The 22,750-nt window shown below is 39.3% G+C and overlaps 4 protein-coding genes across 7 annotated transcripts in view; 2 read left to right on the plus strand and 2 right to left on the minus strand.

The window, feature by feature from the left end:
• The window catches only part of gse1b (Gse1 coiled-coil protein b), a 269,512-nt gene extending 264,963 nt beyond the window's left edge, over nucleotides 1–4,549 (plus strand). The window contains 2 exon segments of the mRNA XM_048262708.1: nucleotides 482–585; nucleotides 1,164–4,549. Coding sequence (XP_048118665.1) covers nucleotides 482–585; nucleotides 1,164–1,301 — 242 coding nt within the window. The 3' untranslated portion in view covers nucleotides 1,302–4,549.
• Nucleotides 4,550–4,925: 376 nt separating this feature from the next.
• On the minus strand, nucleotides 4,926–9,958 carry gins2 (GINS complex subunit 2). Of its 3 annotated transcripts, none has more exons than XR_007195743.1 (6): nucleotides 9,330–9,958; nucleotides 8,963–9,077; nucleotides 8,240–8,339; nucleotides 7,856–7,982; nucleotides 5,440–5,679; nucleotides 4,926–5,066 (listed from the first exon to the last, which is right to left on the minus strand). XR_007195743.1 is itself a non-coding variant. In XM_048263599.1 (5 exons), the coding sequence occupies exons 1-5, from the start codon at nucleotides 9,417–9,419 to the stop codon at nucleotides 5,551–5,553; spliced, it is 561 nt and encodes a 186-aa protein (XP_048119556.1). In that variant the 5' UTR covers nucleotides 9,420–9,958; the 3' UTR covers nucleotides 4,926–5,550. The 3 variants fall into 3 exon arrangements, 1 of the variants encoding a protein (XP_048119556.1); XR_007195742.1 differs by having other exon boundaries at nucleotides 5,202–5,679; XM_048263599.1 differs by having other exon boundaries at nucleotides 4,926–5,679.
• Nucleotides 9,959–10,056: 98 nt separating this feature from the next.
• emc8 (ER membrane protein complex subunit 8) lies at nucleotides 10,057–13,909 on the minus strand. Of its 2 annotated transcripts, XM_048263598.1 has the most exons (6): nucleotides 13,573–13,909; nucleotides 13,032–13,142; nucleotides 12,695–12,771; nucleotides 12,517–12,586; nucleotides 11,648–11,742; nucleotides 10,057–10,871 (listed from the first exon to the last, which is right to left on the minus strand). In XM_048263598.1, exons 2-6 carry the CDS (start codon nucleotides 13,053–13,055, stop codon nucleotides 10,712–10,714), a joined length of 426 nt encoding a protein of 141 aa, XP_048119555.1. In that variant the 5' UTR covers nucleotides 13,056–13,142; nucleotides 13,573–13,909; the 3' UTR covers nucleotides 10,057–10,711. The 2 variants fall into 2 exon arrangements, with proteins under 2 accessions (XP_048119555.1, XP_048119554.1); XM_048263597.1 differs by lacking the exon at nucleotides 13,573–13,909 and having other exon boundaries at nucleotides 13,032–13,566.
• Nucleotides 13,910–14,218: 309 nt separating this feature from the next.
• On the plus strand, nucleotides 14,219–19,637 carry LOC125307560. Its single transcript, XM_048263600.1, has 5 exons — nucleotides 14,219–14,354; nucleotides 15,222–15,297; nucleotides 15,406–15,570; nucleotides 16,337–16,468; nucleotides 19,338–19,637. The coding sequence occupies exons 2-5, from the start codon at nucleotides 15,222–15,224 to the stop codon at nucleotides 19,472–19,474; spliced, it is 510 nt and encodes a 169-aa protein (XP_048119557.1). The 5' UTR covers nucleotides 14,219–14,354; the 3' UTR covers nucleotides 19,475–19,637.
• Nucleotides 19,638–22,750: the final 3,113 nt, after the last annotated feature.

Consider the following 22,750-nt stretch of genomic DNA (forward strand, 5'->3'; position numbering starts at 1 on the left):
CTTTGTACCCAACTGCAGTGTTTCTGTTTATGCCTACACAGTAATTATGGTTTGATGTGCGCACACACACACACACACACACACACACACACACATGCAGGCACACACGCACAGAGAGTCCTCCCTTGTGGAGAGCAGTGTGTGTGCTCTGTGTGGTTCTAATGAGACAGTGTGTGCTGGCTGGCCCTCCGTTGCCTCGCTGCTGATTAGCTTGTGTGGGAGTCTGGGAGTATTAGTGCCCATGCAAATGAGTGCCCAGGTCGTTCCCTCAGGCTAACTCTCTCTCTCTCTCTCTCTCTCTCTCTCTCTCTCTGTCTCTCTCTCTCTCTCTCCCCTTCCCTCCCTCACCCTCCTGCCTCTCTCCATCTGTCTCTCTCGCTCTCTCTATCTCTCTTCATCTATCCTCTCCCCCCTTTTCTCTCTTCTCCTCCACCTCCCCCCTCCCCTGTCCCTGGCTTCTCCTTTCTTGTTGTTTCCACAGAGCAAGGCATTGAAAGGCAGGTCCTGCAGAGCCAGTGTAGGCGGCTGGAGGCCCATCATTATAACCTCAGCCTGACGGCGGAGCAACTCTCCCACACCATGGGGGTAGGTCCTCTCTCTCTCTCTCTCTCTCTCTCTCTCTCTCTCTCTCTCTCTCTCTCTCTCTCTCTCTCTCTCTCTCTCTCTCTCTCACCTTTTTGCTCATACACACTACACTTAGGCACACGCACACGCACACACACTCACACAAACACACACACACCCTTCACCTCGGTCATTGTAACTGGCACGCCATCTGTTTCTCGATCCTTTGTCATCTCCCGTTACATTGGTGAGCAACGCCCAGATTACACCATCAAGCTTTTGCAATAATGAGCTGATGTGTTGACATCCCCAGATAGATTACTTATGCATCCCCGGAGACTGTGTGTGTTTCCGCACACAGTCTGTCGGTGACCTTTGCATAAGTGCCTTTATTGGACTTTAACGGTTGGTAGTCGTTGACATTTTACGAGATTAGTTATGTAATCGTCTCTCACCATCACTTTTGTCTCTTTGTCTCTCCCTTCATCAACCTCTCTTTCTTTATCTGTATCTCTATCTCCTCTCTCTCTGTATCTCTCTATCTCCTCTTTCTCTCTTTCTCTGTATCTCTCTATCTCCTCTCTCTTTGGCTCTCTCAGGATCTGATGGCCCAGAAGCAGAAGCTCGCGGCCGAGAGGGAGAAGCTACAGGCCGAGCTCGAGCACTTCAGGAAGTGCCTGTCCCTGCCACAGACCCACTGGTCCAGGGCTCACTTCAAGGGCTACCCCCCCAGGTGACACGGTTCCCCGGCCCCCGCGTACCCACCGCACCCCCCCTCCTACCGCCCCAACGCCACACTCCTGCCCTAAACCCTCTGACCTCCACCAACACATGGCCCCCCAGGATGGAGATGGAGAGAAGTGGAGAGAGAGAGAGAAAGAGAAAGGCGGACCAAGGGGAGATGGTGCGGATTGGCCACACAGGAAAGGACTGAAGAGAAAGAGAGAGAGAGAGAGAGAGAGAGAGAGAGAGAAAGAGCCGTCTTATGTTTGTGCATGGGGAAAAAACGCCACTGACCAGCACCTAGGGGGTCATGGTGAGCACGGATGTAAAGTGATCAAAACCGTGGAGTGATCTGGCCACTTAAAAATACACACACACACACACACACTCACACACAGACACTCGTGTATGCTCTGGGGTAGTGGCTCTATGTGATGACGCTGTTTATACCTCTGCTCCAGCTATGGCACCTACCCTTTGGGTTTTCCCCTTTTGGACCTAAAACTGAGTACTATGGGAGAAACTGATCCAAAATGGAGGCCCTATTCCCATGCCCAGCGTCAGCCCCAGCCAATGCTACCCTGTTACACCAGGCCCATCTCTGCCGCCCCCTGTTGGTCTAAACAAGCTTTCAACTGGAAATGCACTTAACTTGTATGAGAAATCCTGAAGAACTACGAACTACCTGGAGGTACTGTGTAACAACAACAAAGGAACTCTTTTCAAATTAGGGAAAGAACTTACCGGAAAAAATAGAAAGAAATGCACACTTTTTGGAAAGAATAAAGGAAATGTTTTATTTCAAAGTACAAAAATTGAGAATAAAATTTTAAAAAGGTGCTTCGGCCTTGTATTGTAAATAATATTAAAAACAAAAAAAAGAATTTTGTATGTTTTTATTACTTTACTCATTGTTGTTTGAGGAAAAAAAGAAAAGCCTGCCATTTTTATATGTTATAGCTTTTTGTTTTTCATTTTGGGCAAAGAGAAACCCCTTGCTTTTAGTGTGTACTGCTGCTGGTCGGGATAAAAGCATTTTGCAGCGGATCTCGGGGGGTGGGGGACAGAAGAAAAACAAAATCAAAGAGAGGATATGCGATGAGTGGACATCTCGTCCCTTCTTGTCCCTGCCTGTACTGCGGAACCCTCTAGCCCCACTGACCCTTTCAGCTTCCTCTCTGCCCAGAAGGTGACTCTGGACCGTTATATACGTAGCTTCCTGTCTACTCTCTTTCACACACGATTGGATGAATACCCTCCACCATCCCCTCAGGCATCGTCCAGTGGGTGGTTGTTTGGCGAAGCCTGTTCACCCATTGCCACGCATCCTTGCCCGAGACTTCTGGAACACCCCTGTGTTGTCATGAGACTTTGTTTTCTTTGAGTTGTTCTTGTTCTTAATTCGCCTTTTCGCCAGGGAGCAGCATGTCTCCCCTCCCACCTGCACTGTTCATGGTGACCTCCATCCTCCATTTTGTTTCATTATGTTTTAAGTGTGTGCACACGGAGGCACCTGGTTTGAGACTAGGTGGAGAGATGTGTCTGTACACTCAAAAGTGCATTGTTGTTTTCTTTTGGATTTCTGTTATGTTGAGGAGGCTGACCCCTGTCAAACGGTAGCCTGATGGCACTTGAACAAGGAGCTTGATAAACTGATGTCCTGGCCTGAAATGTACTAAGATCCAAAGTATGTCCTTTTTTATTTGTTGAGTGATACACAAATAAGCACTGTATCCCCCCCCAATTGACCTGTTAAGTACCACTTGTCACCATGTTTGCCATAAATGGAAAGTTGTGCCAAATGCCCCACAAACATACAGGACCATATTTCTGTGAGCATTCATATCGAACTGGAGTGGATCATGTCCTTGTTTATATGAACAAAATTATGCCCATAAAATATATTGGGTATAATATGCATTGCCAGACATCCTTTTAAATGTAATGCTAAATTCTAACTGAACAGGATGGCTTTCCCAGTTATAGTGATGCCTGTGGCTTCATTAAGCTTTTGATGGATAATTGCCATTTAAAAATGCCATTTAGTCTTGAACAAAACCTGATCTTCCATGCGGAAACTAACTCATAAAAAAGCAGATGATGGTGTCAAAATTTGTCATTGACACAAAATGTAAGATTGCCATTTGGTTGATGTACCATATCAATTTGAGGGCTCCTTATTTGCCAAGCCTCTCATGTTGATTTTGCATGGCTTCATCTCTGTAAGACCATGCATTCATTGAAGCTAAATTGTTATCCCTGCCCTTCTATGCCTGAGGAAAACAGAATAAACACAAAGGCCTTAACGCAGTGCCAGGAACTTAGATACAACAATAATCTCTCTGAGGGGAAAAGAATATTATTTTGTATGTTTTGGGGAAACACATCATATTGTTTTTTGTACTATTTTTCGTCATGTTTTTTTTTTTTTTTTTTATTATTTTTGGTGAAAGATGCCCACCACCACAATCACAGAATAAACCATATGTATGCATGCAGGCCTACAGCCTGGGCTTACCACCCCGGCTTGATAGACAAAGACTCCTAGCCAGTACCACCCAAACCCCCATGCCGAAAAAAAGTTTGGTAATATTCACATAGGTAGCCAAGCACTCTGCCTCCATATTTTTGTGCAGTCGTACCCGCTTTGAACTGTGAGCAGGTCATTATGTCCGCTGGTTGGCATGTCCCTCTGCCTATAGAAGCCGTTGACTGTAGCACCTTGTCTGTTTCCAATGCTGTTTCTCTCCCTCTACCTTATTCATATTTTCATACCAAACTCCCCCGTCAAGAAGGCTTAGAAGCAAGAGGACAGTGCTTGTCTCGTGTTCGGCTCCTCTCCCCCTACCGCCCACCCTCATTGCCCAGCTGATCCACAGCTGACCTTAAGGAGTAACACACCCCCCCCCCCCCTCTCCTCCCATGTCAGTCAGTCATCATGATTCCCTGAGGTACAGAGGAGTGCTAGGTTTGGAAGTGGTACCATGTTTACAGACCCCCAAGGCTGGCCCTAGCATCGACTGTCCTACCATAGCCCATGTTGTTCAGGTGGAGGCCAGGGTGTCCCCCTCCCCCCTCACACACGCACATGCCCAACAGAGGAGGTCTAGATGCTGTGAAATCATGATTTTTTTTTTTTTTGTTAATGTACTTGTTTGAATTCATTGTAATGTAATATATTATTTGTTGAATGTAGTAATTAGGTATTTATGAATATATTGCTGTAATTTCAGACAAAAAAATAAAATATTTGAAAATGTAATTGATGTGTTGGGCTTCACACCAATAATCTTTCTGTGTAATTAAGAGGTAATTAGTGTGGTTTAGATAGATAAGTCCTTTCTCACTAAAAGAAAAACAGTGATAAAGTGCATCCAGAAATAAAACTACCGGTACTAATGTTAAATATTTTCTCTGCTAATTATCTGAGCTCCTTGCTTGGTATTAGTTATGCATTATGCTTAAGTCAATATGATTACATAATTGCCATTCAGGGCACCAGATTTATATAGAAAGAACAATCATACCCATAGCTGTAAATACTTCTCTGTCATACATTTTCATTAATGTTGGTTGATATTATAACTCAAAGCAGCGTGTCATGTGTGCTGAAGACAAGCGAGCCAATATGCAAAAAACACTTAGTATACATGATAGCCATCACAATTTATTTTCTAACAGTTCACTGATGAAATGTGTCAAATGGGTTCCCAACAAAAGCATTTCAGTTGCCAGTCATGAGCTGGTGATGGTTTTGTTGACACAATGTGTTCCTTACACTGCAAAAAAAAAGGAGAAAAGTGCACAATATTTGCAATTCGTAAGTATGACTAGGTACATTTACAATGTATGTATAAGTATGACAAGGTTACATGTTACAATGATTCTTTTCAAATACTCTAATTCTGCATCACCTTCTTGTATATTGTAAAAGCACCTCTAATTTGTATGTGGTCCTGGTCTAGCTATAACACAACATTATGTTTGTGTTTTTGGAGGGGAACTGGCCAGGTATTTCTTCATTTCCTGCCTTAGAGTGAGGGTTGGACCCGAGGGCTTCTATAAACAAAGAGACCGCAAAGAGCCTCCATACAAACTGGAAATGACATCAGCATGCCTTGGGTGCAGCGTCAATACTCCGAGCTGCAATACCTCTGGCCGCGTCTGTACGGCGATCTCAGAAGGCATGTAGTCTGACTGTAAAGTAAGTAGTCTAGATGGAGCACATGTCGTGTCCTGAGGCATGAGGCACTCCCTGTCCCTCTAGTAGTCCATAGTCTTCTCTGCTGACGTCCCAGGCTGGACATTGGAGCGCAGCTTGTACATGCAGTCGAGGGAGTCCAGCAGAAAGGAGCGGGTAGTGTTAATCTCCATCAGGGTCAGGTTATCCAGCTGTGAGAAGGGAAGACACAAAGCATAAGGTTCACAAATCCTCCACTAGTGATGTAAGACATTCGTGTCTTGCCATTGCAAACATAAACAGTAAAAATTGATTACTGTTAATTGACAGGACTGTTATAGAACAATTAAAGTTTATAATGGGATTGCTGAATGGAACTGCAATACTTCTCCAAATGAAAAGAAGCTTTGTTCTGTATTTTAAGTCATACTCGGGAAAATATGTTCTTTTCATACATAGTAACCTAGCAAATGTAGAAGTATATCTATCAGTAGGGGAAAACTGATGGGAAAGACTTCAATACTGTGGCTGAAATGATTCCTTGTAATTTAGGAGAACTAGTGAAGAGTTAAGACAGGTGGTAAAATTCCCCATTCAGTGACTGAGGACAGGTTTCTGAGGTTAGAGAAATCGTTTAGGTTATCAAACCATTTGATAAAACCTGCCTGTCTTGAAACTGACATTCTGGTTGCTTGAAGGCTCTTTTGCTTTTGCGTAAGGTGGCAAGTTATTGGTGACTACTGGAATCTTGAAATGCCCATGAACATACAGTAGCTTTGTATTTAAAGTATGTATGTAAAGCTTTGTTTACATCCCTCTCCCTATGCTACAGACCTTTTTATTTATTTTCTTATTTCATCACACGTCAAAACACACACACACACACATCTGACTTTCTCCAACTTTTTTGCACATCTCCATAGAACTTTTTTATTTTTATTTTTTGATTTCTCCTCCATCTATCTACCCATGTCCTTGATTGCCTAGCCTTTCTGCCCCCACATCCCCAACACACACACTTACATCATCACTGTCATCACCTCACATACATACAGCACACTGCTAGCTACAGTAAGCCTCCTCTACATACTTGCTGCACACTGCCCCCCCTCCCTACATACACAGCACATTGTCTTCAGGATCTTCTCCAACACACATCCTCTACATACTTACAGCACACTGCCCCCACCTACCCACACACACACTACACACACACACAGTCACTTCTCCACTCCCCTCCCGCCCACACACACATCTTCACTGTCATCACTCACATATATCATACATACAGTACTCTGCTTGCAATAGTAAGTCCCTTTACCATACTTGCAGTACACTGCCCCCCAACCCCCAACCCCCTGGTTAAGTTCCTAACCAACAGCACAAGGAATTTAACAGCTGTTCTTGTGTAAACTAATCACAAAATTAAGTTAATTGATATCATATCAATATTTTTTAGCATTAAATTAATTAAATTTTTTAGCACTAAATTAATTCATTTTTGTTTCTGGTGGAACCTGTGCGTTTTAAATGGTTAACCCTACCACTAACTTACCTGATATCCAGTCAATATCAAATACACTCAAATTCTCAAAAAAACTCAAATTGAATTATTACTATTGCTTGTAATAAGTTGCCTTAATTCGTTTTATGCACGGAAGACTCTTTATCCAGTTCATATATTTCTGATGGAGCGTCAGCTGTGTTGTAACAGCATCTGTAACAGCATTCTGTTATATTCTGCTTTCGTGTTCACTCCTACACTGTAAATCTTGTTTATGCAGGGCAACTCCTTATTCAACTTTGACACACACACATACAACCTTCAGCATCATGACATGCTCAATCACTAAATGCAACACCCAACCGGGTCGCTACAACACACCCGACGCTCCGCTGGAAATATATAAGCTGGCCAAAGAGCCTTCCGTGCATAAATCAACCTGTGTAATGACACATTTTACAAGCAAGAACAATAACAAGACTGTGCTTCTTTCCAGCAGTTACATTTTTATAAACCTTTATGGTATTTTTTGTACTTATAAAAATATTATGTGTACAGTTCCCACTGTGTTATAACAGTCTAATACTGTACCCTACCACTGAATTAATACATCTTTTTTTCTTTGTCTTTCTCATTCGTTGGTTGAAATTATGTGCACTGCCAGTAGGACTGAGATATAGTCTATGAAAATGTAAAAGTCCAACAGAGCCCCCACAGACTTAGTTACAATGCCCTCTGCCCTGTCTCATTAGGGGGCAAACATTTTGAAAACGGGGTAACAGGGCTATTTCAGAACAGTTATACACTGTTCCCCTTCTGATCTCTTGGTTTTAACATCTCTTTCACACTTATGTATTTAGGTGTATAAGGCAAGCCATCCGTACCTTAGCATGGGCTTCCTGTTGGCTGATGAAGCTGTCAATGGACAGGCGAAGCTTGGCAATGCGTGTGTCCCAGATGTCCTTGACCAATGTGCGGATCTCATCTGCTTTAGGGATGTTGTCAGCAGCACTGCACAGCATCAGGCATCATCATTAACAAGGAATCGCATTATCACACACCAACCACATCCACTTAAAATTATGATTACTTTTCAACTTGTCAAACTTTTCAACTTGTACACTTGGCTGATGCAAAATACTATATTGTCCTTTTTAATTTAAAGTTGCATTGAATAGTTGAGCTGTCAGTGTAGACGGCAGAGGGTACAAGTGGTATGAACTATACTACCCTAATGACTAGCAAATAGATTGTTCTCTGATACCCACTGATTTAGAAGAAGTTTAGTGAGTTCCATGTAGTATGGATTTGGTATAGGTGTAAAAGTCTCCTCTTTCCTCTCTTGGTCACGGATTTCCTCGAGTTTCTCTAAAAGAGAGCAGATAGTCACTTTGCAATCTGAGATTTTTTTTATTTGCACACAGAGACATGGATAACTATGGAGCCCCCGAAGGGTGGTGGAAAATGGTGGGAATTATTTTCTACATGTGGAAATTTATTTTAGAGCTCCTTTTATGTTCCCTTGTAAATTGCAAGTCGCTATGCTTCTGCATTCCCTCCCAATAGGATTTGCGTTCCAGTGCAATACTTTTGACTTTTATGAGGGAACGCAAAACTATTGCGAGCGCAACAACAAAATAAATTCTTACCTCAATAAGACTAAATTTCCACCATATCTCGTTGGGGGCTCTGTAGATAACTACATGGTGGAAATGTATTTCTATTAAGGAGGGAAATTATTTCTTGAGCTACTATTGCATTCCCTCGTAATAGTTTTATGTTCCCTCACAATAACTTTTGCTTGGTGCAAGGAAATGCAAATCGATTGCAGGGGAATGCAAAATTGTTGTGAGTAAACGCAAGTTATTGCAAGGGAAGGGAACGCAAAAGTTGCTCAAACATACTTGTGCCATTTTCCACCACAAAATATCCCTCTATGGCCTTTTTGAGGGCTCTGTAGGATAATAGCACGAAGTCCAAAATCAACTTACGAACATCCATCCATTCCGGTGGTACGATCCTGCATTTCTGTCTCTGCTTTAAATTGAGAGCCAACCAAACGGGTACTTCAACTGGCAAGCCTGGATTGAATGGACCCAAATCCCCCTGATGTAAAAAATATCAATATAAGGATTGGTGGCCTCCAGGAGGTTACTGAAGCGTGCGTTACTATGCAACTACTTACAGAAACGGGGTAAAATGATATAGTAATCTAAGTCATAACCACATGTAATTACATGTATACGGCATATCTGATAAGTTACAAAGTAAAACATTACGTTAGATAATCTGTTAACAATGGCATACTAGTTGACGTAAATAGCAGCTAGCTAACTGGCTGTTAGCTGGCTAACTTACCCCTATGAGATAAACTTTGTCAAGGCTGAAATTAGGTATTATCTGCACCATTTCCTTTTCAGCGAGGAATTCCACCTCAGACGGATCCATCTCAGATTTTGTATGCTAAACAATATACTGTCAAAGAAATAAAGTTAAACGAAGAGGCCACCTTTCTACAGTACAAAGCAGCAACGGCAGCAACTCCCGCGAAATATTCAGATTAGTCTTCACTTCCGTGTCAGCGGCGGAAACATGACAGCAGAGTAACAATGGCAACTACCACTAGATGGCGCCACATGGGCACAACCAGAGCCGTATATATACTTCTTATTACATCCTCTGGCACAACACTTAACCTGTCATTTGTGCATGCCGTTTATCTGGTGGGATTATCCCATTTCTACCTGTTTTTAGTGTTCTGATTCCCATAACTTCTTAAGTCATCTTCAAATATATCAGTTTTATATTGTTAACAAATATTATAGTGTTCTTACAACTGTTGTAATTTCCTCTGATGACCTAATAAAAGATTGAAATAAGCAAATTAGTATGAATTAGCATATTGTAATGTTCTTGGTCATTTTCTCTTCCATCACATTGCTCTGGCCTATGTATAAAATGGAAGTTGTAGTACTGTAACTAAACAAGCTCATTTGACAGGATACAATTTCACATACGAGTTCACACAATTGTGTAGTGTAAAAAAAACAAAAACATGCAAAGACCATTTTGTACAAAGAAGGGCTTATCTCAAAATGTTTTATTTTACATTCATTCAAATCCCTTTTTACAAACATTTACCTCCATGAAGTTCATGAAGCCAGCTATTTCAATTCAGCGCCGTGATAACAAATACTTCAAATTTGCCAAAGATATTACATTAAAAATCAAGGTGTGTTCCTTGACAAAGTATCAGTCTACATAATAACTAAGGGTAAACCAGGAAAATATTTTAAACAACAATATATATTAAGACTTAGTCAGTTATCTATAAAGTTACATTTTAATTTTAATAACATTTTAATTACAACCCTGCAGCACAATTGAATGGCTCTGTTACTATAATTTCATCGTCTCCTACCAGGCTACAGAAACTGAAAAATTAAACATTTATTATAATTAAAAAAAAATCATTATTCCCTTCCCTACTAAATGTGCATATTCAAGTACAGTCTTTTCAGATACTGTACTTTAGAAGACCAAAAAATGGGGGGTGGGGGTGCTCTATCACATGTGACTCCAACTGGGAGTGCGCCATGCCAAGCTTTGTCTATTAACCGTTTAGAAAAGATCCTCCTGTGTGCATACACAGAATTGCCAGGAACGAACTCCATAGCAAACAGGGGTCCCCCTTTATTTGGCATTGATGGCTTTGCTGCAGGTCACTGAAGAAAGGCATTTTAGCAAAGATGTAGGACGGACTTGTTAATTTCAGGGTTTGTCCAGTCGTTCCTGAGATCATCCAAATGGTTATCGAAGTCTACCAGGCTCTCGTAAGACCTGCTGTCAAGCAGTGTTGAGGTAATCCTCTGGGCTTCCTCCCAGTCTTCAAAAGAGTCACTGGAAATTGACCAATAACAAGTTACCATTTACACATCAACTGCCACAGTTGTAAAACACAAACAAGACAGACAGAGATGACACAGTGAGATTGATTTGGATCCATGCATGCCGTTGTTTTTTCAGGTTTCAACATTCATCAACGCCTCCCCCAACCTGTCTGGTGTGGATGTGTCAACTGTGACTTATAATATATCTTTACCGATTATCACAGTGTGACTGGCATGGCTTTGGACAGAATCCTCAGACTTGGAAACCTGATCTGCACCAGATTCATTCTGTCCCCACACACAGCATATCTAATCATAATCATATTTAATAATTAAATGGATGAAAGAGGTCAAATCATTTGTGACATGTGGGTGGACTTATTTTTCAAGCACACCTTTCACGCCTTGACTTTAGCGATCTCTGACACTGTTCAATGATAGAAAAATACAGGTAAGCTCTGAAAATTAAGTTTGAGATGCCATTTATACTATCTTTTTGTGTAGGAAGAAGACTGATGTATTTTTTTATAATTGAGGTATATTGCAGAACATAAGGATCATTCAGAAAAAAAAAAACTGTTGCCAGGTGTAGTTGTGTAAGTATAAGTAAGTATAAGTATATAAGTATTATAAATATAAGTATTGTGGTGTTCTTGGTTCCTTTTGAATTCTGGCAAGTCATTCACTGATTCTTAATTATGGGGTGCAAGGTGTTCTGTACAGTATGTTTCAGTAAAATGAGGTCCTCTCTGCCATTTAAAATTGGACGTGGATAACAGAACTTACACACTTGCATCCCTGCACTTCCACTTGTTTTCATGATGATCAAAGATATTTACAATTGGTTCAAAGCATCCCATGGTGAAACGGCTGTTGTCCACCTACATGAGAATACAAACTCATTAGCCTTAGTCAGAGGTTTAGTTTTAAATAGCAGAGCTTTAGTTTATTTTTTTCTGTTGAATTCAGAAGGCAATGATAAAAAATAGATGACATAAGACAAAGACATGCACCACAGTTTGGAAACACTATACACGCAATATGTCATTGCCTTTTGACAACAAAATCAGACATTTTCGTATTCTATTCAAATAACTTAAAAGTGATCAGCATGTTAATGCTGTCAATTACTATTATAACTGCATATTGCTGATTTCTACATGTGTGTAAAATGTGCATTCTTTGCCACCCTCACTCCTATATTTCAATGTTACGGAGCCCCTGAAGGGACATGGTGGGAATTATTTTTTTTGGAGGTGGACATTTTTAGAGCTCCTACTGTGTTCCCTGGCAATACTTTTGCGTTCCCAATAGTTTTGACTTTGAGAAGGAATGCAAACCTATTTGCGAGGGAACGCAAAGCCTATTGTAAGAGAGCTTAAAACATTAGCATTAACATTTTTGTGGATGGCACTTGACTGGAGTTAAGTTCATCTTTCAACAAGGCAGAGACCCATTTTAAGCCACATTATGAAACACTTATTTAATGACAATGCAGTCGAGCTATAATACTGCAAATGTAGGATTATATGATGGAAGCACATTATCAATCAAAGCACTTTATGTCTTTGGCTATACATGTGATTTTCTGTTTGTTTCTAATTCTAACTGGTTTTGAGCGATAGTGTATTTAAGACATATCAAAGAAAACTTACAATAATCATGATGGCCTCATTGAAGTTTTCTGAAATCCTTGAAGTGACCTTTTCAGCCACCTGATTTGGTCTATTAGAGAAGAAATTAAGTTAAAACTCAAACATGGAAAGCAATGCTGGCGGACACACTCCATTCACGAGAGTTGTCATAATCACTCAGCTGTGCTAACTGATTTACCTTGAGTCTTTCGTGCGTTCATTAGCCTGGTAATAACCTGCAATGACATATCTGTTCTCTTTGCACCATGTGTCAATCTGAGGAGAAAAAGAACAAGACGTGTGCAAACAGGTTCTCTCCAAATATAATGCATGTCGTTTCAACTATGTATTCGTATTTGATTAGTAATCCCATGTGTATGCAAATTCAGACTAACGTTATCCAGAATATTCAAGTGCTGTAAAGACTAAACAGTTACCTATCAATCATCATAAAGTGATTGCCTATGAATCTCTCCAAATAATAGCACACGTGTCCATAGAAAAGTATGGTGTATTGCTAAAAAAATACTTCTTACCAATGTCAGCGCTACTTCCAACATAGGTGCTAAAGCAAGGGTGCCATGGAAAAGAGGTACACAATCCACACATATGACTGGAACATTGTGACTGTCCTTTTTCTTCTCCTTCTGCTTTTCGGCGACAAAAAGTCCGTTCACGGCGCAATGAGGATATTTGGCAGCATGTAGTAACATTTTACAGTACGCCTGAGTTGTCAATTTAATGGGCATTTTCAGAGCTAATGTAAAATATCTACAATGGTGGTGCTAACTATATGTAACGTTAAAGGCAAAATGCAGCGCTTCTATAAAGCTAGGCTAAGCTAAGCATCTAGCTAGCTAACTAATACATTTCATATCCATGTAACGTTAATTAACCTGGGCTAGCCACTTATGCTGGATTAGATGTCCTCTGTCTTTCATATAAGCGTTTAAACTTCAATCTCACAGTACATGCATTTGCCAGATAACTTTAAAGCACAAAATATAAATTAATTCTCAAACTTCCCACTAGCGTGAAATTCCACTGTAGGATCCCAGAGGATCATCGGCAAGTTACCGTAAAGCATTTCGGTAATAATGATGACTTCCATTTTGGTTCATAGTAAAAGGCCGTAAAAATGCATTTCTGAGCCACAATGGCGCTTAAAAAAAGATCGTTTCAAGTATGAAAGTAAAACAGTAAATATTATGATATTATCATTTTTCTTCCCGTGTTTCAGTTTATATTTTAGAACGGAGGAAAATATAGTCATGTTTAAAGTTTGACCCTTCAACTTGGCAAACGTTTACGACACGGTGTACGCAAGCGCAGGACTTATATATAGGTACCAAAGATTGTTAAGGCGGAGCAAGATGTTTCATCAGGAGCCACTTCCGGGAACCCGGATCGCACGAGGGGGGGGTGTCAAAATCACCCTTTATGCAGAGCAGAGGCAGCGACTGCTCCATTGAAGTCTATGGGCATAGCTCAGAATTTCACCACATATGCTAAGGTCTTGGTTCTATAGAGTTAGGAATGTGAATTTCGGGCACGTTTTCATGATCCTCAAACCCTTCTGAACATTTCAGGTACATTTTTAGCATTTTTGAGCATTCCAGTCTGGAGAAAATCAACCTTATATCAGGTGTGCGCCGGTTATTTATGCAGCTGCTGTTGGCCGGTTGCAATGTACGCTCGTCAATACGTCATCGACACGCCTCTTTATGCAGACAGGATTCGATCCCCATTTCGCACCCATAGACATGAACTACGACGAAGTATCTTGCTCCGCCTTAACAATCTTTGTAGGTACTTCCTTTACGTCTCAGAATCCGTGGGTAACCGGGAGCTGAAAAGAGGTAGGTGAAGTTGATTAAAAACCACATGTATTTGTAACCTTACGGCAAATTGTTAGTAGCAGTTGTGACGTTAAATCGGTCAGTAGTTCACTATGAGTACAAATAATTTAAATCACCAAGAGAAAGTTGAACAGTCCATCGAAAGATGGAAAATGACATTGAGTAACACTGCTTGACGCGGCTACATCAGAGCTAACGTTAGCCAACACTGCCTTGTATGTGAAGAATGCTAGCAATATAGCATCCATTGAATAGGTTGGATGTCCGATGATTAGCAGCGCTTTGTGAATATTTGTGAACGTCAACTTATCTCGCTTACACTGTTCAGTACCAATGCAACAAATCGTTCTATTCTTATCTGGTGAAATTCTTAATGTTGATATAACATAAGCTAAAACACGTTGACTAGCTAGTTTAATGGCAAATACGGATATGACCTTGTGACTTGTGTACGTTAGCTAGCTCGCTAACCAGCTAACAGCAGAGATGTATAGGCCTACCGGCTGGTAACAAGTTAAATTGGGCTTGTAAGTAACATGAAATTTCAGAGTTCGGTCCTTCTTAACATTTTCAAATGTTGTATTAGTGATATTTGAATGCGATTTCACGCTATTCTAAGACAAATATTGACTTGTTCATATAGATGTCCTTCTAAATGCACAGTAAGTCATTAATTATTAGAGGGTAACTGTTAAATTTGCTCAACTTGGCTCTTATATGTTTGTTTACATCTGTCAGGAATAGCAATTCAGGAATAGCAAAAAGTGTTAGTTATTCTTCAATTAAAGCTCTGATCTCAAGTAGTGTTATAGTCAATGTAAATATGGGTTCACATCAGATGGTGCATTAACATCACATTATTTATAGATGCTGGCAACCAGAGCCTTGAATGTCCTTGGTAGGAGGGCCATCTCCACCTCAGTCTGCCTTCGTGGTGGACATGGTAAGTTATTTGTAATTCATTTTTTTTTAATTATTTTGTCACAATTGTTTTCAAATGTGTGTTTGGCAATAGATGATTGTATGTCTAACAGAAATGGTCTTTTTGAAGGGGTTGCCAAGGTGGAGCCTTACACACTCCCGTCTTATTTTGACCGCCGTGAGAATCCACTTCCAGACATCAAGTTTGTCCAGAACTTGAGTCCTGAACAGCAGTCCCTGAAGGAGAAGGAGAAGGGCTCCTGGGCATCATTGTCCAATGAAGAGAAAATTGCATGTATGTGCAATGATATTTGTGACTTTGTTAAAAAAAAAAAAAAAAATCTGTATACATACCATAATACAAGTCTGACCTTGTGGTGTGTGTTTTTCTTTTGGACAGTGTATTGCATTGTTTATTCTGGAAACTAGCATATATATATATATATATATATATATATATATATATATATATATATATACTGTTTTTCCTGCTATATTAGCACACATGATCAATGGCTGCGGTCAGGCTTCTGCTACAATACTGAATGAATGAATGGCTATAACCCTATTACCTCAACCTGTTCTTGCACTGAAATAGTTTTTTATTTTACCTTGTCTACATTATACTTTACTCTCCTATTTGTCCATATTATTTATGCTGGTCTCTAGACCTTACTCTTGCACTGTTGGACTACTTTTTGCACCTTCACCATGACACTCACTCCCTTAAGCACCTTACCAGTCCCGGCCCTGTCACTACAAGCGTCTTATGCTTGATCACCCTCAAGCACATTGGACTTTCTTAATTTAATTTATATAGTGTATTTAGTTTTTTTTAGTTTTCTTATCTTCTACTGTCTTTATTGTACAGTGGAGTTTAGTTATATGTTTATACTTATGTTTACCATTTCTGCTGTAAGTGCATGTTGTGTGTGATGTCTGTATGCTACTGAGACCCTTGAATTTCCCCTTGGGGATCTTCTATCTCTATCTATCTATCTATCTATCTATCTATATAAGATATCTGCTATATTATTGTGTTGTTTTTATTTTTTTGACAGTGTACCGCATCAGCTTCAATCAGAGCTTTGCTGAGATGAACAAGGGATCAGCGGAGTGGAAATCCGTTGTTGCTGGCATGCTTTTCTTTTTTGGATTTACTGGATTCGTTGTGCTGTGGCAGAGGAAGTTTGGTAAGTGATGACCGTAGTCTTATGGTGCTGGATGTGACTTTGTGACGTAGGTTATAACATCTAAAGACTACTCCAGGAGTTCTGGTGTTCTATTATGGCAAGAGCTAAAGCAAACAAGATTTGGGTAGAACTGGACTTCTACTTGCACATCATTTGTAAATATATTGTCAACACATACTAGGTACTGAAGGTTATTATTTTGTGGCATGAACTGGAGTTGTGTCCTGTCAAGCAATGTGGCATTTACCAATCTTGGTTAAAGGAACTTGGCTAATTTGAGTGGATGAGTAGAACGTAAGTAATGATTCATGCATTTGTTTTTGAAAGGTCAAATCTTTATAGTTCAATTAAATGTTTATGTAATATACTTGTAGCACCCCTCTGCTCTACTTAATAAAAAAATGTACTTTAAAGTAAAAGGAGGTGCTTCTATGGGTTATTGTTAAGTTTAGGCCAGTTCTAGGTTCGGCATTAAGGGGGGAGTAAATTGACAAGAACACCAGTATGTAAAATGTTATAAAGAAATAATGCAGGTTTATTAAAGGCAAAAATATATTTTCTCTAAGAGAAGACGAAATATTAGTAAATAGAAAATAAACACAAAACCCTTTAAAATAATAAGAGCTCTTAAAAATTCAAAGTATCAAATCAATAGTAAAAATGTCCAAAAGAAAATAAATACCCGGGTAAGGTGGTGTGAGTGTACAATGTCAGTGTATGTGTGAAGGCTTATCTGTGTCCAGGGAACAGATCCAAGGGGTCGAGTTCAAGGGGTTGGTTATCCAGTATGAAAACGTAGATCCAAGGGGACGGACTCGCCATCCAGTGTTCCAATGTACATAAAAAAAACAATCTGCATACAGCAGTTTGATATTTAATATATAACCTTAATTGTATTCTAAAGACGTAAGATATCATTAAATTCCAATTGAACTACAATTCCAGTTCAATTAAGTCCTATTAACTTAGCTAGGCACAAACTACGACGTTAGCGTCGCCGGTAATGAGAGAGAAGAGGTGCCGTTCTCACACACACACACGGGCTACTACTGTGCGCGCACCTCTAAACATTCTAATATTAACGTCTCATATCTCTTAGGAGGTCGTTACTACCAACGGCCATATATTTAAAATCATGTAATTCAATATATTCATTAACAACTTCTCTATTACTCAAAAACATACATAAAGACCATCATTACACTTAAAAGAACAATCAAATAAAAGCATATTTCCTGTTGGTTTTTAATTAGTTAGCTCAGTTTCCTAGCATGCTAATCACCCTATTGAAATTAATGCACTTTCAGCTAACGGTGCTAATCACTCGCTAGCAGGATGCTAGCAAAGAATTTTAACTCACCCGAGTTCGAGATTTAGGTCTTCAACAATCCGTAGAAAAATAGGTATAAGGAAAGGTAAGACGATTCAATACGATAGATTTAGAAAAAGTTATATAAAGTAAGTATTATTTTTCTTAAGAGGATTATCAGTAACGTCTAATCAATTTCATTCAAGTGGGAGTCTCGAGAGTGAAAAAACAAACCCTGTCACCTAGGAGACTATAGGGAGGGAAAGTAATCTCATCGCCATCTAGTGGTTGCGTTCCTAGAGTTTAGCTGAGTGGATGGGATTTTTTTTTCTTTTTTTTTAGAAAAAAATTATCTCGGTGCACATTGGGATCTTAATTTAATGCCTTCCATATGTGAGGCACTGGGGTCACCTCTATTGCTTCAAGTGGTCATACCTTATTTTTAGGATCAGTTGAATTGTTTTGAGTTTTTGTCGTAACATGGTGATGAGGAACTACAGCTGCATGTGACGTCACATCTTTGGGCGCTTAATCTCTAACTGATCAATACGCAATTTGCTTAACTGGCTTAACATATTTTTGTAATAACGGAACGTGATGTAAACCGCGTGGTGATGACCTTTATGTCAGGATAACTGGTGTTGTGCTTCTACTCACATGAAGAGCTAGCTGTAAGTGTCAATGCTAACCAGGCTAATAAACAAACCATGCTACCGTGAGTAACCTTGAAGGGTAAAGTCACGTGACTTCTTTTGTAGTTCGTTTATGAAACAAAAGGAGCCATTTCGATTTTCTTAAATAAGGCAAAATAGGGTCTGACATTTTCACAGTTAGAATATTATTACTGCATAGACACTGAAAAATATTTTTGGTGGATAACATCGATTTGGCTTCACAATAGTTTTTTAATAGGTCTATGGGACTTAACATTGGAGCTGCTCTTCTGAGTTTACGCAACCACTTGCGGCGCTGGTTTTCACTTTCCCTCCCTATACCACAATAAAAGCAAAGATCCTTGATTACTAGCTCCGCTTTAACCCTCTCTGATAAGTCTTTTAGAATACGCACTTTCAAGCAGACCAAAAAAAAAATACATATAATCATGTAAACTCAGCTTCTTGCTATTTATTCATATTTATTCCTATTTATATATTTAAAGTTATGGTCTTAGTAACCAAACTTTAAGGTGGGTTACATACTGCAGCAGGAATAGTTTTTATTTAGGCTAATTTATGTTTTTTTATTCTACATATTAATTTGAATAGAGCACACATTAAATGCAAAATGGGGTTTAATTAGGAGCACGTCCGCACAGAAACCCTGAAAAGTCCACCCTGCCACCATTTGGATCCCTGGTATAATATTTAGCATTTCCCAAGCCTTTTCCTCAAGGAATTTGTCTCTCAGATGAAGGTCAGCATGTCATGTGTATGTCAAACAGCGACTGCTACCTTTGCCCCTTGTATTCTTCACAAGGGAAAGTATTTATGGAGAGCTTATCACTTATCATGCAGATTGTGGATATAACTTTGGTGCTCTGTCTTGTTTGTTTTAATGCAGTGTATGGTGATGTGCCATACACCTTCGACTCTGAATGGAAAGAGAAGGAGTTGCAAAGGATGTTGGATATGAGGATCAACCCTGTCGAGGGCTTTTCCGCCAAATGGGACTACGAAAATCAACAGTGGAAGAAGTAAATGGATCAACCATGACCAAATGTCTCACTCACACACACAAGTTACAAACAAACCTGTATATTTATCAACTGTCCACTTTACCTCAGTCCATGCGTTATGGAAGACGGCTTCCTCCTATGGTTATTGTACATTGTAGAAAATAAAATTCCAAGTGTGTACTCCAGTTCTTTCTGTGTTGTGTGTTTTTTGTGTTTGTGTGTGTGTGTGTCCTAACAGCTGCTTTCGACGGGGTATTCCAGAAAGCGGATGATGTTAAAAATCAGTGTGTGAACCCATACGGCCTGTACGGATCCTTAAGTCTAAAAACTTCTGAAATGTTTTTTGTATGTAAGGCCTAAAAATGTCTTACTGTATTGGATTTTAAATGTGCCGGGAAGGGATTTCCACCCGCTGTTTATTGTGAGACAAGGCAGCTGCTTTTATTCATTCATTCATTCATTCATTGAACGTGTGCAGTGCTTTAATGGAAATCTTATTGCCTCAATTGAGTTATTTTTTAATGATGTGTGATTTACTTTTTAATAAATTCGTAGGCTGGAATGCCTTGCGGCAACAATTGTGTTTAAAGGCCTAGTAACTGCTTCAGCCTCTCAAGCTCAGAAGGGGGTGGCAAGCGACTGGTAGCTTGAGAGTGATGTGTTGGAGACCCATGGTGTAGGCCACAACGGCTTTTCATTGGCAACAGTATTAAGCCAACCAACAATATAAAATATTAAGAGCAGCTCTTTTATTTCATTGAGTTAAATCGAAACGATGTCTTCTAGTGCTTATAGGCAATTATTACCCCGGCTTGTATGTGGGGGCCGGCCTTCATTTGTCCTATTTGACCACGACCCTGGCTTTTATTAGAGTCCCGGCCATAATTTGAGGATTTACATTTACTAGATCAAAAAGTCTTATTGTCATAATATTAATATGTTTATAGATAGATAGACAGATACTTTATTGATCCCCAGGGGAAATTCAAGGTCTCAGTAGCATACAGACAGATAGAAATACGGTCTATCTGTATAATTCTTTTTTTATTTATTTATTTTTTTTATCTCAGATCCAATTGGAATTTGATCAATTATCTTTTCTTTTTTGTGCACCCAATAAATGGGTAAACAAATTACAAAAGATATTAAAATTAGATTATGCAGTTTGTGTCAGTAGACCAATTTAAGGGTATAACAGACAATATGTATGTTGTACAAAACACTGCAGTGTTCTTGCTTTGACTAATATTTGACATTTTGATCTTATTTTTATTCGGCTGTTGTATCACATTCTTTTGTTGTTGTTAGGGCTGTGCATTGGCAAGATTCTGGCTTTGTTTCTGCTTGATGTCAAAAATGAGTTGTGGCCTTCTGTTCTGCCCACCACCTTGGTCAACATCATTGCGTCACATCATGCGTCATCACTGAACGATTAAATGTGGTTTATGGAAATGATTTAGCTCCTAGATTCAATGTCTATATGGGAATTACATTTGCCTATACACAGTGTATGGCGTGTAGCCGATTGCAAAGACTTATCCATAGCCATCCATAGTACGCCTAACCGGGACCAAAATGTATCCGCTTTACACTAGATTCGCCTATAGAGAATAGAGGGCAATGTATTGTGGATGGCATGGGGGAAAGATGGGATATGTCTTGATATAACTGGTGTTATATCTCATTTACAAGTGATAAAGAAGTTTAGGGTGTTTAATCTGTTTTCCCTAGACAGTATAGGCCAAAATGTATCTGCTTTACACTAGATTCACCTACAGAATAGAGGGCAATGTATTGTGCATGGCATGGAGAAAGATGGGACATGTCTTAACCCTTAAAGGAGTACTAAGGGAATGTTGGGAAATTAACATTCTAAAGAATATCTGGGTTCATTGAATTCAACATAGAATTTTAGAACCTTCAATTGTTGCGGAACTTAGAATGTTTTAAAACCTACACCTTTAAGGGATAATTGGTGTTATATCACATCTAGAGGTTATTTGCTTTTAGAAAATATATAGTTTATTTATGGTCCGTTCGGATGAAGTGCTTGACGAAACGCGTTATTCGATCCATACCAAATAAAAAACGACATTATTAGTGATCAGTGTGCGGTGATTTTGATTTTTCATTTTTTTTATTTATACTTACCTGCCTCACCTGCACCTGTATCACTAAAGGCTTGAGCACAAGGACACCTATGGACAATTATACAATTATGGAGGAATATGTGACATACATTGATTGATGCTATATTTCATGTACAGGGCATATGCTTTTAGAATATGTATAGTATTGGCTGTTCTATGACTTTGGCAAAACCATGACCCATGCATAGGCATGCATTGTTAATTATTAATCTTAAACTATATTTATTAGTATAGCATGCACCTTTTTGTCAGATGTCACAACAATAGAGTCACCTTTTTGGAGGCTAGTTGCGGTTATCCCATCTGCACCCTTCTGTCGAATTTGGACATTATCATGTTCATCTTCAACTTTGCCTTCACAATTTTCCGGGCAAGAGGTCAATAAGTCTTGGAAAATTATGGACTGGTACTTTAGTGTGATACACTATGATTCAATGACCTCTAAATCAAATTAAACACCAAAAACACTTTCCTAGGCATGCAAAAACACTCTGACTCTATTTATGGTTATGGTTATGGATTTAGCAGACGCCTTTGTCCAAAGCGACACATAAATACAAACAACATAATAATATTTAAAATTGAACAGGGAACAGATTAGAATGTAGGTCAAATATAATAAACAAAAATAATAGTTATAATACACAATAATATCAATTCAATCAATAGCCTAATAAAAAGCAATGGAAAAAAGAGAAAGGCAATAATAAAACAATAATGTCCATTCAATCAATAATATAAAAACAATGACATGCTAAGACTACATTAAGGAGAATATCAATAATAAACAATAATGTCAAATTAATTAACAGCCCAATTGAAATAAAACAACATTATACAAACCATAACACATGAGCGCTTAAACAACTAAGTATATGTTGAATAGGAATGTCTTTAGACCCCTCTTAAACGACCCAAAACTACCACAGGAACGGAGAGCACTGGGCAATTCATTCCACCAACATGGAACCAATGAAGAAAAGAGTCTGGAATTAGACCCAGTTTTCATGACTGGTCGACACAACAGACGCTCACCAGAAGACGCAGTGAGCGGTTGGGGATGTAAGGCTTGATTATTGAATTAAAATAACTAGGAGCAGATCCAGTTAGTGTCCTATAGGCCAAAGTGAGAGATTTAAATTGAATTC

Source organism: Alosa alosa, chromosome 14, assembly GCF_017589495.1.
Source record: "Alosa alosa isolate M-15738 ecotype Scorff River chromosome 14, AALO_Geno_1.1, whole genome shotgun sequence".
Lineage (NCBI taxonomy): Eukaryota > Metazoa > Chordata > Actinopteri > Clupeiformes > Clupeidae > Alosa > Alosa alosa.

Coding starts and splice junctions, on each gene's coding strand:
- emc8 (XM_048263597.1), bottom strand. CDS start 13,244: ATGCCCATTAAATTGACAACTCAGGCGTACTGTAAAATGTTACTACAT. Junction 12,772..13,031: donor TGGAAGTAGCGCTGACATTG/GTAAGAAGTATT, acceptor TTTTCTCCTCAG/ATTGACACATGGTGCAAAGA. Junction 10,872..11,647: donor AAGTGCAGGGATGCAAGTGT/GTAAGTTCTGTT, acceptor GTCAATTTCCAG/TGACTCTTTTGAAGACTGGG.
- gins2 (XM_048263599.1), bottom strand. CDS start 9,419: ATGGATCCGTCTGAGGTGGAATTCCTCGCTGAAAAGGAAATGGTGCAG. Junction 9,078..9,329: donor ACAAAGTTTATCTCATAGGG/GTAAGTTAGCCA, acceptor TTTTTACATCAG/GGGGATTTGGGTCCATTCAA. Junction 5,680..7,855: donor AACAGGAAGCCCATGCTAAG/GTACGGATGGCT, acceptor CCCTTCTCACAG/CTGGATAACCTGACCCTGAT.
- LOC125307560 (XM_048263600.1), top strand. CDS start 15,222: ATGCTGGCAACCAGAGCCTTGAATGTCCTTGGTAGGAGGGCCATCTCC. Junction 15,571..16,336: donor CAATGAAGAGAAAATTGCAT/GTATGTGCAATG, acceptor TTTTTTTGACAG/TGTACCGCATCAGCTTCAAT. Junction 16,469..19,337: donor GCTGTGGCAGAGGAAGTTTG/GTAAGTGATGAC, acceptor GTTTTAATGCAG/TGTATGGTGATGTGCCATAC.